Below are 15760 nucleotides of genomic sequence, written 5' to 3'. Positions count from 1 at the left end.
TTAGGAAAGAGCATGCTCTTAAAGGAAATATTTTTAGTAAGACATTGGGTTGCTTACTACACACAGACTATCTGGTGAGTTTGTGTTTTCCCTCCACCCTTTCCCATTTCTTTCCCTGGCTCCACACACATTGAAGAAGTGAGTTTCAAGGAGACCAGCGTTTTTAATTGTTCTAAATTACCCTGACATGTTTTTCCTATTGCTTCACAGGCTTGACCACAGAGCCTGTGAAACAGTTAGTGAAACAAGTGTTTCTGATTGGCATCTGTGATTACTAAGATAGCCATCCTGCTTTCAGCTTTCACCTGGAATCCTTGCATAATGTTTTGAATCTTTCATTTCCACTTTGCCCCTCAAACAGGTTCTTCCTTCCTGCCACCTTTATTCGAGTGATTAGATGGTTGTGGCCACAACTGGTGTAACTGCTGGTACAAATTCAGCTGACTTAAGTTTCATTAAATTAATAGCATCTTCCATATGTTTTAAGAGGATCATATATGGCAATGACTAGAAACCACAAAATACTTCAAAATGATACTTTTTATAGGCAAGCCTTCATCTGATTAGTTTTGAAAACCAAACCGAGAACTTCATCTAGATGTACTTTTTTTTTTCTATGTACTGTGAATGTATTATCACTACCCTAGAGGAAGAAAAGCTCTAAAAATAACATGGCAAGGTTGACAGATGTGTAAACTTTAAAGTAGTTCACTTATAATAGCTTTATAATAAGACCATTAAAACGTCATTGGAATATCAAAATACTCATGGAAGGTTGGGAAATGATACAACTTCCTGGCAGCCGAGGCAAAAACATGAAGCATAGTACATTATGAAAGTCTTATTGATACCAACTTGTCATAAAAAACAGTATTCTAGTACCAAATTGGAAATAAATTTACCAGGAGTCACTGAATCCCTGACTTTAAAAGCATTATATTCTTAAATCTTTTTTTTTTTTTAATTGGAGTCTTTTACTACGTTGCCCAGGTTGGAGTGCAGTAGCACACTCATGGCCACCCCAGGGTGAACCTGCTGGGCTCAGGCGATCCTTCTGCCTCAGCCTTCCTTAAATCTTTTTTCAGTGGAGACTATAAGATCTCTCATTTATTCATATATTCATCACTTGTGTGTAAGGTGCTGTGAGGACACTAAGATTTCCAGGATATGTCCTTATTCTCAAGAAATTTAGAATCCTTGATGAAGGACAAAAGATAAAGCTCTCGGCATTATTTAGTTAATTACTTAATAGCACTTACCACAATGGACAGTTACTATGTTTATTTTTTAAAACATCATTTATTACACACTTAGTACCAAGAACTATTCTTGGCACTCTGGTATAAAGATGGAGAAAAAGATCAATGAAACAGAATAGATACTAACTCATTAAACCCTTGTAACAATCCTGTAAGGTAGAAATTCTCTTCCCAGTCTTGCAGTGAGGACACTGGCGCACAGAGAGATGTATTTATTCAGGGTCACACAGCTAATTGGGATCCTCAGTCTGGCTCCAGGGACGACCTGCACTCTTTAACTGCCACACAACACCATTTCTCTTTCTTTTACTCCTTTATTGACTGTCTCCCCAAGTTGGGGTATAAGCTTCATGAGAACAAGGACTGAGTCTGTATTCGTCTTCTGGCTACCTTCCCCTTGTAGCACGATGCCTGGCATCAATATTTAGTGAACTCAATAACAAGTAAATAATAAATGCCAATAAAATATACATCCTTTGAAATCATGCTTAGGGCTAAGAAGACAAAAATGAATAATAGAAACCACAAAAAAATCTCAGTTAGGCAGTGTTTCTCCAGTCCCAGGCCTCTTAAAAATGGTGCTGGTCCTGCCAAGAAGATACTTGATATGGCCTGACTGGAGAAACAAAGAATAATGAAATTATGTCTTGGCGCCTCTGCTCATGGATTTTTCCAGTCACAGTGAATCCTCTCAGACTCTAATGAAAGCCCTTCATTGCAGAGCATTTTCTCCTGCTTTGCCCCACTGCATAGCCAACACCTGTACTAAATGACCAGGTGAGTCAGCTGGAGAAGCAAGCACAGGAAGGTGCTCATGCCATTTATCAGACAGGAGCTCCTGGGGCATTCTTCTGAGAAGTAAGCTGGTAAAGGAACATATGCTGGAGACATTATTACCTCTGAAACAGGCTAAAGTATAGGGAAGGATGTGATCCTCATCACTGTCTGTTACCTGGCTTTGATTTGAACCACTGATCTCGTCAGGGTGCCTGGTGACATGGTCTTCAGTACTGAATGCATGTGAAAGCTTTAAGGATGGAGAATGTTAGGCCATCCTTCCTTCTCCATGACTCCCTTTAACTTTTTGCCTTACTTTCATTTCCTTTGCACGTGTTGTTGGGCCAATTTGTTCCACGTTCTTGACCTTTGTTCTGTCATCCAATCAATGAATACGTTTTATTGCTAGAAGGTCTCTTCAGCCAGCTTGCTTTTAAATGTACTGCTCTTTGCAGTCCTCTGCAGGCCCATGTCTTTATTCATTTTGGCAACATTCTTTGCCCTTCAAACTCTTTCATAATTGAATGAGGTTTGTAGGAAAGGTTGAAATTAATATTAGCTAAAAGGAAAATGGCAGATCTATGCACAGATCAACCAAATCCATTCAGGTAGGCCAACCGAAATAGATGAGATGTCTTTTCAGATGTTAAGGCTTAGTCACTGTGACACTGATCTATACAGACCTCATAAGCACGATGTGAAGGAACTTAACTGGTGACTCAGCACTTCCCTGCAGTCTTAGCTATAATAACAGGACTTGATGCTGCTCTGACTGAGGCTCAGGTGATTACATCGGGACTTGAATGCCTAAGTCCTTCTCAAGTCATAAAATTCAGTCTGGCATAGATAGAGAAGTAGGGCTTAGGACCTGAAATGATAGAATCCCATTTTAGTCCTTAAATCCATAGGTTTAGTACAACATAGAATTTTTAAGCAATGTGGTCATTCTTTTTAAATTCTCTTTCAGGTTTTTCATATGAAAAAGATCCCCGGTTATACTTTGACGACACTTGTGTTGTGCCTGAGAGACTGGAAGGTAAGTAGCCCCATTCAAAGTTTGTTGCCAAGCTAGAGGATTGGGGATGTCAGAACACCTCCGCCAGTCTAAGTTAAATGATGAAATCCACGTTAACAACTCCTTTTTGCCCAACTCAACTGAGAAACTTAGAACTAAAGTGTCGCATATACATCTTTGTCCCAAACAGGCAAAGTCAAACAGGAGCCCACCATGTATCGGGAGGGGCCACCTTACCAGAGGCGAGGTTCCCTTCAGCTGTGGCAGTTCCTGGTCACCCTCCTCGATGACCCAGCCAATGCCCACTTCATTGCTTGGACGGGCCGAGGCATGGAGTTCAAGCTGATAGAACCTGAAGAGGTAAGCACTGGATGCTAGACTCAGATGATTTTTCATTTATTGATGATGGTGATGATGACGTTTGTTGTTTAGATTTCCATTGAGATTTTTTATTGGGTTAAGTTTGCTCTTCCTTCTCATTCATATTCTGGCCTGGCCAGTAGGCTTGGCAGTATCCTTCCTATTAATAGGACAGTTTACAATACATGGACAGGTAGAGTTCTCCACTGTAGAATACATAAAAAGTAGTTGCAACACTTCTGCAAACTCTGGGGAGGGAGCCATGAAGATACTCAAATAGGATATGCTTTTCCTCTTGGAAAGTCTTTTTCAAGTGTTTTTTCAATGATACAGACTTGTTTTGGTCTCAGTCCTTGTCATCATATCCTGTATCTGAGGCTTCATTAACATTTTGATGACATTTTGGTAATGTATTACAGAATGCTGCTACCCCACTATGTATTTCAAATGGCTCAAACCTAAAGAAATAAAATTATCAGAGATGGATCTACCTTATAAGCTTAGAGTTTTAAAAAATGTGTTATGTGGCATCACAATAATGTAGTTGAGAGATGATACAAACCTCCATTGTTTTGTTAATAGGAAAAAAAAAAGTTACTGGTCTTTTTTGCCCAGAACTATCAACTGAAAGACCTTGAGATAGGCCCAGAACTATCAACTGAAAGACCTTGAGATAGAACCAGTACCATTTATTCAATGGAGAAGACACACCATAGAACCCTTTTCTCAGTATCACATAACAAAATAAATTAAATCAGGTTCTCAGTTTAGTATATTCTAAAATGGCTGATTTTTAATTTATCTGATTTAGAATCTAGACAAATTATAAATAGGAAAGAAATAACTGCCCCAAAAAACTGACATATGCTTCTTTTGGTAGCATGTACTTAGACATAAAAATTAAACCAACAGAGCAAAAGGTATCTTTGGATTGGGTATAATTAAAATGGGAACAACACTCTTGGAAAGCTTTGAGCAAGAACTGCAGTTTTAGATGTTCGATTAACTCTAGGGATCGCTTTATCACACGAAGGGGATCAGCTGGCATGAGGGTTAACACCAGGAGGTAACAACTTAGCACTAGGTTTGGAAGGAAATTGTCTCAAGGTTAAAATGGGAAAAGGAGGAAAATGTATAGATTGGACACTTATGAAGACTCCTGATTGGTAGGAGAATAAAGCAGGCTTCATTGAAGGCAGTTGTAAATGACGACATGGCCAGACGCAGTAGCTCAAGCCTATAATCCCAGCACTTTTGGGGGCTGAGGCGAGAGGATTGCCTGAGCCTCCGGGTTCATGACCAGCCTGGGCAACATGGTGAGACCTCATCTCTACAATAAATCAAAAAATTAGCCAGGCATGGTAGCATGCACCTGTAGTTCCGGCTACTTGGAAGGCTGAGGCAGAAGGATCGCCGGAGCCCCGCAGGTCGACACTGGGGTGGCTGTGAGCGTGTCACTGCACTCCAGCCTGGGCGACGGAGTGAGACTCCAACTCAAAAAAAAAAGAAGACAACATGCATATGTGTTCCCTGTCTTGTATTCATTCATGAGAACAGTAATGTGTCAACATCTAGACTGTAAACAGCTTCTACCTTCAAAGCCAGAATTTGGTATCGCTATGTTTTTCTGTTTCCTTTTGGCTATGTAGAAAGGGAACCATCTTTTAGGCTTCCCACCCCTCCAGAGAGTCATCCTCCCAACATAAGCCCATTCTTCTCCTTGCTGCTTTCCTAATAACGTGGCCTGGTTTATGTGAAGTTTGAGAAAGGCATGTCACCTAGACTCACTGAGGCTTTTTGAAAGTAGGTCTGTCACGTGGGCAGCCCTTATTGATTTATCTCATTTCACAAACAGGAGCTTTTATTACTTTATTGCCACTGCCTCGGGCCTAAGCACAGGCTGTCCAGCTGCAGGTAAACCTGGTTATGACCCTTTGTAAATGCTGTTATTGAATCGTCTGCGCTCCTGCCAGTGGTAAAGAAAATGATGAACAGATGGCAAAGGGCCCCTGCTTTCTTACTTAATAAAGAAACTAATATTCACCAGAATGCTCATAAATGCCAAGCAACCAAGTCACGTGAAAGGCCTGTGGGTGGCCTTGAGCCTCCCTCAGTTGACTGGGCAGCTCTGTTTCTTCAGGAAGTGTTTCTTTCCACCCCACCTTGATGTTCCCAAGCAGTCTGTAAGCTCCAGATGTTCCCTTCTCTTCCCCCAGGACTGACCGGGAGCCTTGGGACAGGCGACATTGGCTGAGCCTTTCCCTCTCTACTCCTTGTCTAACTATGACAGCCCTGTTCTTGTTCATGTCAGAAAGATACCAACTCCTGGAAAAAGCTATAAGGAGTCGTCATGGGGGGAGCTTGAAGGGTGAAGCGGAGGAGGAAGCTGTTGGGGACGTAATTGTAGGCAGCTGTGTGGCTGAGTAGTGCACTCTGGGTAATTATCCATAATATCCATTACACTGTGCATGGAAATTGTGGTTTTAGAACTGCGTTTTGGCAGGCCCCCTAATCAAATGTCTTTTGATAGTCATCCAGCTTAGCACCCTCTCAATTATGACTGACTCGGCTTTAATCTGGAGCCATTTTAACTGTGAATCTGCATTAATGAATATTTTGGGGGGTAGGGTTGTTTGTTGAACATGTGGCAGATAACCGATGCTGGGAGGTTTGAAGGGATGGGCTGCTAGCAAGAGCCACTCCCTTGCGTTGTTAAAAACACAGCACTCCCTGTGCTGTGGCTGCTCTCTCTTTAAAGGGGGGGAGGGTTAGGTAGATTTGTTAACTCCTTCGGCCTCAGTCCTCAAGATGTGTGCTACCAAAGTAACTAATAGGAGAGATGAAAGGAAGAAAGAACTGATGACAAGCTGTTGCCTGCTTTCCCCCGCCCTAGGAGAGGGACAGCCCTAATTCCCAGCTGCTCTGGAGCTGATCTGCATCATGTGTGTAGAAGGAGCAGCCGTGGTGAGGGCTACGGAATCACAGGGCTCTGGCCCGAGAGGATGAGTCAGTAACTATGGCTACCAGAGCTGCTTTGAAATCTGTGCCTTATACCAAACCTCTCTTCAGTCAGTGATTGCACATGCAAGTTACAACAGAGAGGTCACTGCTGAAGTTGAAGAATAGTCAGGGATTTTTTTCCACCACTGAACATAGTAAAATGATGAGGCCAGGCTTCTTTTAAATTTCTGTGTCACTTGTGGCAAAAAGCAGTGAAAGATTATTTTCCTGCTGATCACAGTGGCTCGACCCTGTAATTCTAGCTACTTGGGAGGTTGAAGTGGAAGGATCACTTGAGGCCAAGAGTTCGAGACCAACCTGAGCAACATAGTGAGACTCTATCTCTTTAAAAATTAAAAAAAAAAAATCAGCCAGGCACGATGGCCCATGGCCCGGTTACTTGGGAGGCTGAGGCTGGAGGATGACTTGAGCCCGCAGTTAAAGGCTGTAGTGAGTCTTGGAGTGAGTCCCTGTCTCTTTAAAGAAATGAAAGGTTAATTTCATAAAGTGTCAGTTCTTTTGAACAGGGTAAAAAGACATATATTGTTTTAGCAGATTTCCCTTCTTACCACTATTTTCATTGGTTTGAAATGTTTATCTTCTCTAACCAGGATGTAATTTTTGGTTAATTTTGCCCTTTTGGCTGTTTAGAAGATAGAATTGAGTGGGTGTAATTTGGAGAAAAGAGGAAACTTAGGATATTGTTTGCTGTAGGGGCATGAAATAACCAAATAGAAATTTAACTTTCACAGGGTATCTTGCAAGGCAGAGTTGAATCATTGCTGTTAGATTATTCTAATGTAATTAAGTCAGATGCATTCTTATCAAATCATTTTTGATATTTATTAAAGGTCATTTTAGAATTCCTGAATTTTTGAAGATGTTGCTTTCATTCTGCCCAAGTACTTCAAGGAAATACTTTATATGAAAGGCTGTTTCTCCCTACTTCCTACTCCATGTTTAACATTTCCATTGTTTTTTGTTTTTTTGAGTTGGAGTCTCAGTCTGTCGTCCAGGCTGGAGTGCAGTGGCACACTCATGGCCACCCCAGCGTTGACCTGCTGGGCTCAGGCAATCCTTCCGCCTCAGCCTTCCAAGTAGCTGGGACCTACAGAGGCGTGCCACCGCGCCCAGCTAATTTTTTGATTTATTGTAGCGATGAGGTCTCACTAAGTTGCCCAGGCTGTTCTTGAACCTGTGGGCTCAGGCAATCCTCACCTCAGCTTCCCAAAGTGCTGGGATTACAGGCTTGAGCCACTACACCCAGCCAGCATTTCCTTTTTAAAAGATCAAAGGAATGTAGTTTGTTTTTCTAAAACGTTTCAAAAACTGACCTAAACTGTTCAAAACATGACCCTTGGTTTGCATACATTTAAAGACTTCTGAGAAAATTCATATTTCCAGGATTATTCTTCTCCTACCTTGACAGTCATTCTCATAAGTAAGATTTTGGACGTTGAGATACTTGAGAATAGAAACTGCTTGGCTGCCCTGATCATTGGGTAAACTCTACTAGGAAGTTTTTCTGCTATAAGACTTCTTTGCCCAAAGCTCCAATTACATTGCCCCATCACTGCACCTCTGGTGGACTGGGTTGAATATAATGCACTTCAGAACTGTCTGGAAAGCCCTGTTAATTTTTCATTAAGTGGATAATGGTGCTACATGCTTTAATGTCCATTCTACAAGTCTGCTGGGAGCATGGGATTGGATGGCAACAGGCTGAAATGATGTGATTCCCCCTTCATCCATGAGCTACAATAAGTAAACATCTCCCAGCCCCTCTCCAATCTTATTAGAATTGAACTTTTGCTCTGCTGGCCCATTAGCAACTCACTAGTGTGTTTCTAATGTTTCAGGAATGACCATTCTAATTATTCCTTATTGACTGCTACAGAAACCATAGCACTTAATGGCAACATGTTAATGGTCTATGGGTATTGGTCAATAATTCATACGTGGAGAAACAGTAGAGAGCCTGCATCCACTGGGACATTAGCCAAGCCTTCTGTAATCTTAAAGTGCTAGGATTCTTCCACCTCTAGGTCTCACCTCCTAGCCGTTGTGACTGAATCATCACCTTTGTTGAATGTTTGGTCTTGAGGGAATTAAATGCATTTCCTTCCAGGTCAGGGAAGTGGATCATTGACCAAAGCAGCCAGGTTACAGAACTGGCTCTCCTGGGATCGAGAGAGAACCACGGGGCCCAGGGAGTGTGTTTCCATTGCTCTTTGCTATCTTTCTCTTCAGGTTGCTCGACGTTGGGGCATCCAGAAGAACCGGCCAGCCATGAACTATGACAAGCTGAGCCGTTCTCTACGCTATTACTATGAAAAGGGCATCATGCAGAAGGTGAGTCATTGCAAAGACTCGTAGCCCACTCTACTTCCAGAGCAAATGTGCAGGGCTTCTATAATAAGACTGTTCATAATAGCTAGGAGAAAGTTCGCTTCATAAGTGATTCTAGATAAGAAAGAATCTTAAAATAAACTTGAAATGAGAATTAAATGAGCTATAAAGAGGACCTTTAATGCTCTTGGGTGTGTAGAAATAAGTTGCATATAGAACACACAAAAGAAACAATAGGCCCCTCTGCTTTACTAAAACTACCCCCAAGTACGAAAATTTCCAGATACTTAGGCCAACTATTGTATCCTTAAGGAAGCACATGAAGGAATTAACTGGATGGTTTATACTCCCACAAGTCTTTCGTTGAAGTCTTTAGTTGTTAAAACACTAGACCTCCAAATCTGTCGATTTGATATGCCCCAAAAGTGTCAAAAGGAATAAGTACATCTGATTTTTCTTTCAGACCTGTAGATACTAGAACTCAAATTAAAAACCCAATGTTTGTAAAGTGACAGCAAAGTCACTGGTGGCAGGTTGCTCTTTGCAGAATAGAGGATGAAGCTTGTTTAAGGAAACCAGTACAAAATCCTTATTGGGATAGGTAATGAGGGGCCACAATCTTAACATCTCATGGATAAGTAGAAGATGGGAATGGTAGATCTTTTGTTGGTCCAAATTTTATGCTGTACCATTCCCCAGATCCTAGCATTTACGTGTTTAGTCTACATGGTAGTAGCCAACAAGATAAACTTGGCAGAATCATATGGGCATAGCTGCCGAGAACTTGTCTGCAAGGAAGCTGCATTCATCTTTCTCCATCAACGTGGGTCATGTGGCCCCATGTTCCCCTCAGCGCTTTAAAAAATACTCACTTTTTTTAATCTTCTGGATAAAATCTATATTTTTTAGTGCTTCATATAGACTCTAAGGCTGTTCCTAGTCTGGCTACCATGTAATTCACGTTTCCTTGTTCATATGTGACTGCTTTCACTAGCCATAGCCACCTTTTCTTTTAAATGATGTAGTCTCTGTTTACAAAGAATATATACCACCTGCATGTAAGTTATGAAGTGTACTATAAAATGGAAAACACCTGTTAAACTACCACCCTACTTAAGAACTAGAGCATTCCTAATGCCTTCAATACATGGTCAGCCCTTATTTGTTTTCTGTCTCAATAATCACTTTCACTTCAGATTGGGTTACGTGATTCCCTTTTCTGCTTCTAGTTGCTTATCTCTACCTGTTCTTTTCTGTACCATGAATGACTCCTTTACTTATTGTTAATATCCCCCATTGGAATAGGAGCTCCTTTGGGGCAGGAGTTGAGGTTTGACTTTAGTGCTTGGCAGAGTTAAATGCTCTAGGATGAGTGGTCTCCCTACTCCACCTTCCCTTTTCTTAAAGTATATAATTCAGTGGTTTTTAGTATATTCACAGAATTGTACAACCATCACTATAATCACTTTTAGAACATTTTAATCCCCCCCCACAAAAAGAAACACATGCCCATAAGCAGTCACTCCTCACTTTCCCTGATCTTTCTCATTCCCCTTTTAATGTCATCAGGTTGAATCTCAAGTTCAGGCAGGAGAGCCTTTATTCCTTTGCCATTTCCAACCCTAGATCCCATAGGGAAATGCAACCAAGCATAGTAACTTGAACAAATGGAAATGAGTTGTCCCTATGACCAGCTCCTAGGTTTTCTGAGGAACTTTATTTCTGAGAATAAAACAGGCAAAGAGTACAGGAAGGGCCAGGAATGAGGTTTAGGTGAGATCCTAATACTGTACTTCCATTTGTTAGATGTATACCTTAATCTCCCGAAGCCTCTATTTCTAATAAAATATAGATAATAATCCTTGTTCCAGTCTCACAGGGTCATATATTTGAAAGTGTTCCAGAAATAATAACATGCTATCCAATGTAAAGGATTATTATTTTATTTATTATATGACCCACAGTAAATGAGAACTAATTAAAAAATAAATGATAGCCTGTCAGTGTATGAAGAGATTTAGAAAAGCTGTAGTTCCATACTCTCCATTTTTGAAGGGAAAATTGAGGTTCACAGAGGTTAAGAATTATTAGTAGCTAAACCATGCTGTTTCTGGCTTCTGATCTAGTATTATTTCTACTCTTCCATATGAACTAACCTTGGGGTTGGGATTTAAGTTAAAACTGTGACTTAAAAAACTAAATAGGGATGGTTGTCATATTCATCTGCCACCCTTAAGACTTGGTTTGGTGAAGGTGCTAATGTACGTTTCATCCACACAGTCCCTGATTCCTAGTGTTTGGGTTGCAAGGAATGTTGGTACAGACATCCATGTTCTGGTGACCGGGCATAGATGTGTCACCATAAAATAAATCATAAGACCTATTGACATCATTGTACTGTACCTTTACTACCAGTCACTGTAGCAATAGGCTTCTTAAACGGGTTTGCCAAGATTTAGAAACAAAGCCAAACTTACTCAGTTAAAAAGAGATCTTAGAATCACAGGAGAATGACTGAAGGGCAGAATTAAACTCAACAATTTGAATTTTCTAATCAAAAATGTTCATTAGTATCTAACTGCCTTCCCCTGCCCCTCTGCATCTGACAGAGGCTGATTACTGGGTTTGATTTTCGTTGTTATGTGCCCTCTTGTACCGTTGCTAAACAACCAGCAGAGAAAGGATGATCCCATTGACCTAGATGGAGCATCAGCTACACCACGAGCCCTTGAATAATCAAAACCTTCTGGTTCTAATATTATAATGCATAAAATCCACATAAAGGTAGTTATCAGTTACTTCAATGTAGGAGAACCATGCAATGAGTAATTTAAAACTGCAGGTAAGCCAAAAAACAATTCCATTTGACTTGGAACATAAAGTTTCCACACAGGCTCTCTAATCAAATTCCTAACCCTTCACAGTAACAAAGCCATACTGTGAAGACGGTAGTAACTGAAAGTGTGGTCTGGCTTCTAGAAGCATTGTACCTTTCATTCCTTTCTTGGAATACCAAGCACCAGCCGCAGCATAACCACGCTTTCCAAGCTGTCACAGTTAAGACAGAAAGTAAGGATTTTCTTTTAAAAGAGCTTATCTAGTGTGAATTTGAAATTCAAATATCTTCTTTTTCAACTGAGCTGTGGTGTCAATAAAACACTTAACAGGTAATAGGCCCCCAGGATTTCTCAAAATAAATCTGAATGATTTGGTTAATCGGCCACTAATGAACTTCTTTTGGTCTCCCTGGCTCTCTGAGAGCTTGGTGACAGAAATACCTCCTTTTCTCCCCTTGACCCCATGCCTGTTCCAGCTGGGCCTTACAAGGGTGTGCTTTCTCTCTCAGGTGGCTGGGGAGCGATACGTCTACAAATTTGTCTGTGACCCAGATGCCCTTTTCTCCATGGCTTTCCCGGACAATCAGCGCCCATACCTGAAGGCGGAGTCCGAGTGCCACCTTAACGAGGAGGACACCCTGCCACTGACCCACTTTGAAGACAACCCTGCTTACCTCCTGGACATGGATCGCTGCGGCAGCCTCCCCTATGCTGAAGGCTTTGCTTACTAAGTGGCTGAGTGGCCAAACCCTAGAGCTAGCAGTTCCCATTCAGGCAAACGAGGGCAGTGGTTTTGTTTGTGTTTTTGGCTGTTCCTAAAGCTTGCCCTTTGAGTATTACCTGGAGAACTCAAGCCGTCTCTGGATTGGCACCCTTAAAGACAGATATATTGGCTGGGGAGTGGGAACAAGAAGGGGCAGAAAGCCACCAAAAGGCTGATGCCTCAACTCTGATTCTGATGAAGTTTCTGGGAAGAGATCAAAATGGAGCCTCCTTACCATGGACAATATATGCAAAGCAATACCTTGTTCAGGTTAGTACCCGCAAAATGGGACAGACTGTGTGACAATCTGCATTGATCATGGACTACTAAATGCCTTTACACAGAAGGGCTTTGATTTGCACAATTTATTGAAAAAGAAATTACAAGCCTATAGAAAAGTTAGGTAGGCTAAGTTGGGGAGGCTCAAACCAGGAAGGGTTAGAAATGTATCTTGAAATTTGGAGAGCTTCTAGCTCGATCTGAAACGTTTCCCCTTAGTCTAGAAAAAAAGGGGGGACAATCACAACAGCTGTTACCCACTCCATGGTTCTCAAGTCATAAACCATTGCTACTCTTGGGAACCTTCCAGCCACGTGATCACCAAATAAAGCAAGCCCCCTTTCTCTTCCCAGTCACATGGCTGAGTGTGGATGGCTTTCATTTTAGGAAAAGGGCGATTTACACTTTTGACAGTATTTTGTTTTGCCTAGTTTCGGGGGATTGTTTTGTTTTGGTGGTTGTTTTGGAAAACGGTTTATAAACTGATTTTTGTAGTTTTGGTATTTAAAGCAAAAAAAAAAAAACCCAAACCTTTTGGTAACTGTGCACCGTGTCCTTTAATCAGGGCCGTGCTGACTTAACGAAGACATTGCAGCTTGAGAGGGGCTTTGCTGGGGGCTTTCCCTTAGCCGTGTAAAAGCCCACTTTGTTGCCTGTTTTGTGCTTTCTGCACCAGACAACCTGATGAAACATTTGCACCTGAGTTGTACATTTTTGAAGTGTGCAGGGCAGCCTGGACACAGCTTAGATTCTCTGTGTATAGTTCCCCATGTTCACTAACATGCCCTCTCTGGAAAGCATATGTACATAACATGTGTCGTGTCCTTTGAAACCTGGTCACCTGGTAGGAACCCTAGGGATTCTTCCCTGGGCATGACTGATGACAATTTCCATTTCATCAGTTTGTTTCATTTTCCTTTTTCTTTAAATCTTGGACTTTAAACCCTACCTGTGATTCAGTGGGGTTTGAGACTCACATGTGATACCAACAGGTAAAAACAGTGCTGGCATTCTAGTTTCCTGCCACCTTTTTTTTTTTTAAGTTTATTCTGATTGCTGTATGATATTGGGAAAGTTTTAAACAACCAAGCTAAAGCTAGGTGAAAGTTGAGCTCAAAGTGTAGAGGAAAAGTTACTGGAAAGTGGTAGTGTCTTACTGCCTGCTCTTTTGGTAGAATTCTGTGCTCCCTACAACATTTAGTGCATTAGGAAGGACGGCATGGTTCCTCGTGTGCAAAGCAGGCAGTGCTGACTCTGTGAGTGTGAGACACGTGCTTTGAACTGCTTTTCTGTTAAAGGGGAACACCCTAGGTCCAGCAGTCCTCCTTACGACCAACAGCACATTTGTAAAGAGGGTTGCAGGGATAAGGAGTGTACGTCATAGCTATGGAAACATAAGATTCTCCTCTATTGGAAGCTAATTAGCCCACAGAGGTGGTGAACCTATAGCTTGGGCCTTAATTAGCTTTGTATTCTAATCAAAGGACTCTTTCTAAACCATATTTATAGCTTTCTAACCTACACATAATCTATACATAGATGCATATTTTACCCCCAGCTGGCTAGAGATTTATTTGTTGTAAATGCTGTATAGATTTTTTTCTTCCTTTACTTATCCTGATTTGGGATTCTTTTGGGGGGATGGATTTATGCTGTCTTAGCAAGTATGAAAATAACCCTCTGAAGCCTGATCTTACCCCTCCCCTGCTATAACTACGTGGCCTGTGCTGTCACGGGACATAGGATGGCGGCATCACCGTTGCATTCGCATTGGACTCATGCACCTCCCAGATGGTTTTTGTTCTTTGGGGGGGTGGGGGGTTGTTTGTTTGTTTGTTTGCTTCTTTTCCAGAGTGTGGAAAGTCTACAGTGCAGAAAGGCTTTAACCTGCCAGTTGATTTGAAATATTTACCCCTGCGCAGGGCCGTGTGCATCCTGCCAAGCTGCGTTATATTCTGTACTGTGTACAATAAAGAAGTTTGCTTTTCGTTTACCAAGTGCCTGAAAACCTGCCTCTTCCTTGCTCTCGGTGGTCTAATTTTATCTTTTATTTTTATTTTTTTGAGTTGGAGTCTCCGTCGCCCAGGCTGGAGTGCAGTGGCACACTCACAGCCACCCCAGCATCGACTTGCTGGGCTCAGGCGATCCCTCCGCCTCAGCCTGCCAAGTTGCCCAGGCTTGTCTCGAACCTGTGGGCTCAGGCAATCCACTCACCTCGGCCTCCCAAAGTGCTGGGATTACAGGCTAAGCCTCCAAGCCCGGCCAGTGGTCGAATTTAAAAACAAGCAAAAGCCACCTGGCTTTCTTTCCATCCCCACCCCCAATCCACCCCACTCTCAATCATCTCTTTCACCTTACCAATGAACTGGAGAGTTGGTAGTAGCTTAATGAACTTTCACCTGGAAATAGAAACTGGCAGCTGCACTTCAACTCCTGCCAAAAATGTGATCCAAAGAAGTAGGAGGTAGAGAGACCCTCTTTCCAGCCAGTGGTAGCTGAGATCACCACATCCCCTTGAGCCCACCTGGACGCCAACTGTCTTAGTAACTTTTTTAAAAAAACTTAGCTCGTGTTTGGGCTTTGGGTTGTGTGAAAAGATTACTAACTAGGCTAGGTCTTTTGAGTCCCAGAATCATTCTCAGCTCCATAAGCGAATACTTTGGAAAAACAGTAAGAACTTAAGAAGACCATCTCTTAATTTTCGCCCAATAGGTTATGGTCTTGACAAGTAAAAATTTTACTAAAGATTGGTTCCTCAAAAGACTAAAACTTAGGAAGGTTTTGCCTTTTCTGTTTTTTTCTGGCCATGCAGTAGTAAAAACATTTCCTCCAAGTTTGTCTCTTCCTCGTGAGTATATGTCACTTAGGAAATGTGTGGAAGAAAAAGTTTGCAGGGTTGTGTACAGAATTATGGCTTTTAGTGTTCTTATTTCACCTTTTTTCTGCACCTTTAATTTGGACTTTTCAAGACTCCTGTTACAGTAGAGAAATAAAGTAGAGCCTTTTGTCAGGCCTAGAACAGAAGGCTTTCTGTACATTTATCTACTATCTTTCACTGTCTTACAAGCCTTTAAGTGTAGAAACATCCGAGACCGAATGAGTGTACAGCCACTTAAATCGG

The 15760-nt window shown here is 41.7% G+C and overlaps 1 protein-coding gene across 2 annotated transcripts in view; it reads left to right on the top strand.

The window, feature by feature from the left end:
- LOC103260890 (ETS translocation variant 5) overlaps positions 1-14636 on the top strand; it is a 32760-nt gene extending 18124 nt beyond the window's left edge. For both annotated transcript variants that reach the window (XM_021712605.1, XM_008058550.2), the window contains 4 exons: positions 3004-3072; positions 3242-3411; positions 8662-8763; positions 12107-14636. In XM_021712605.1, the coding sequence (XP_021568280.1) occupies positions 3004-3072; positions 3242-3411; positions 8662-8763; positions 12107-12328 (563 nt within the window). In that variant the 3' untranslated portion in view covers positions 12329-14636. The remainder of the gene's footprint in view (positions 1-3003; positions 3073-3241; positions 3412-8661; positions 8764-12106) is intronic.
- The last annotated feature ends 1124 nt before the right edge of the window (positions 14637-15760 follow it).

This window comes from Carlito syrichta, unplaced genomic scaffold (genome assembly GCF_000164805.1).
Source record: "Carlito syrichta isolate Samal-C Ts95f unplaced genomic scaffold, Tarsius_syrichta-2.0.1 Scaffold303378, whole genome shotgun sequence".
Classification (NCBI taxonomy): Eukaryota; Metazoa; Chordata; class Mammalia; order Primates; family Tarsiidae; genus Carlito; species Carlito syrichta.
The sequence above is the reverse complement of the archived record's forward strand: the minus strand, read 5'-3'. Positions and strand labels throughout refer to the sequence as shown.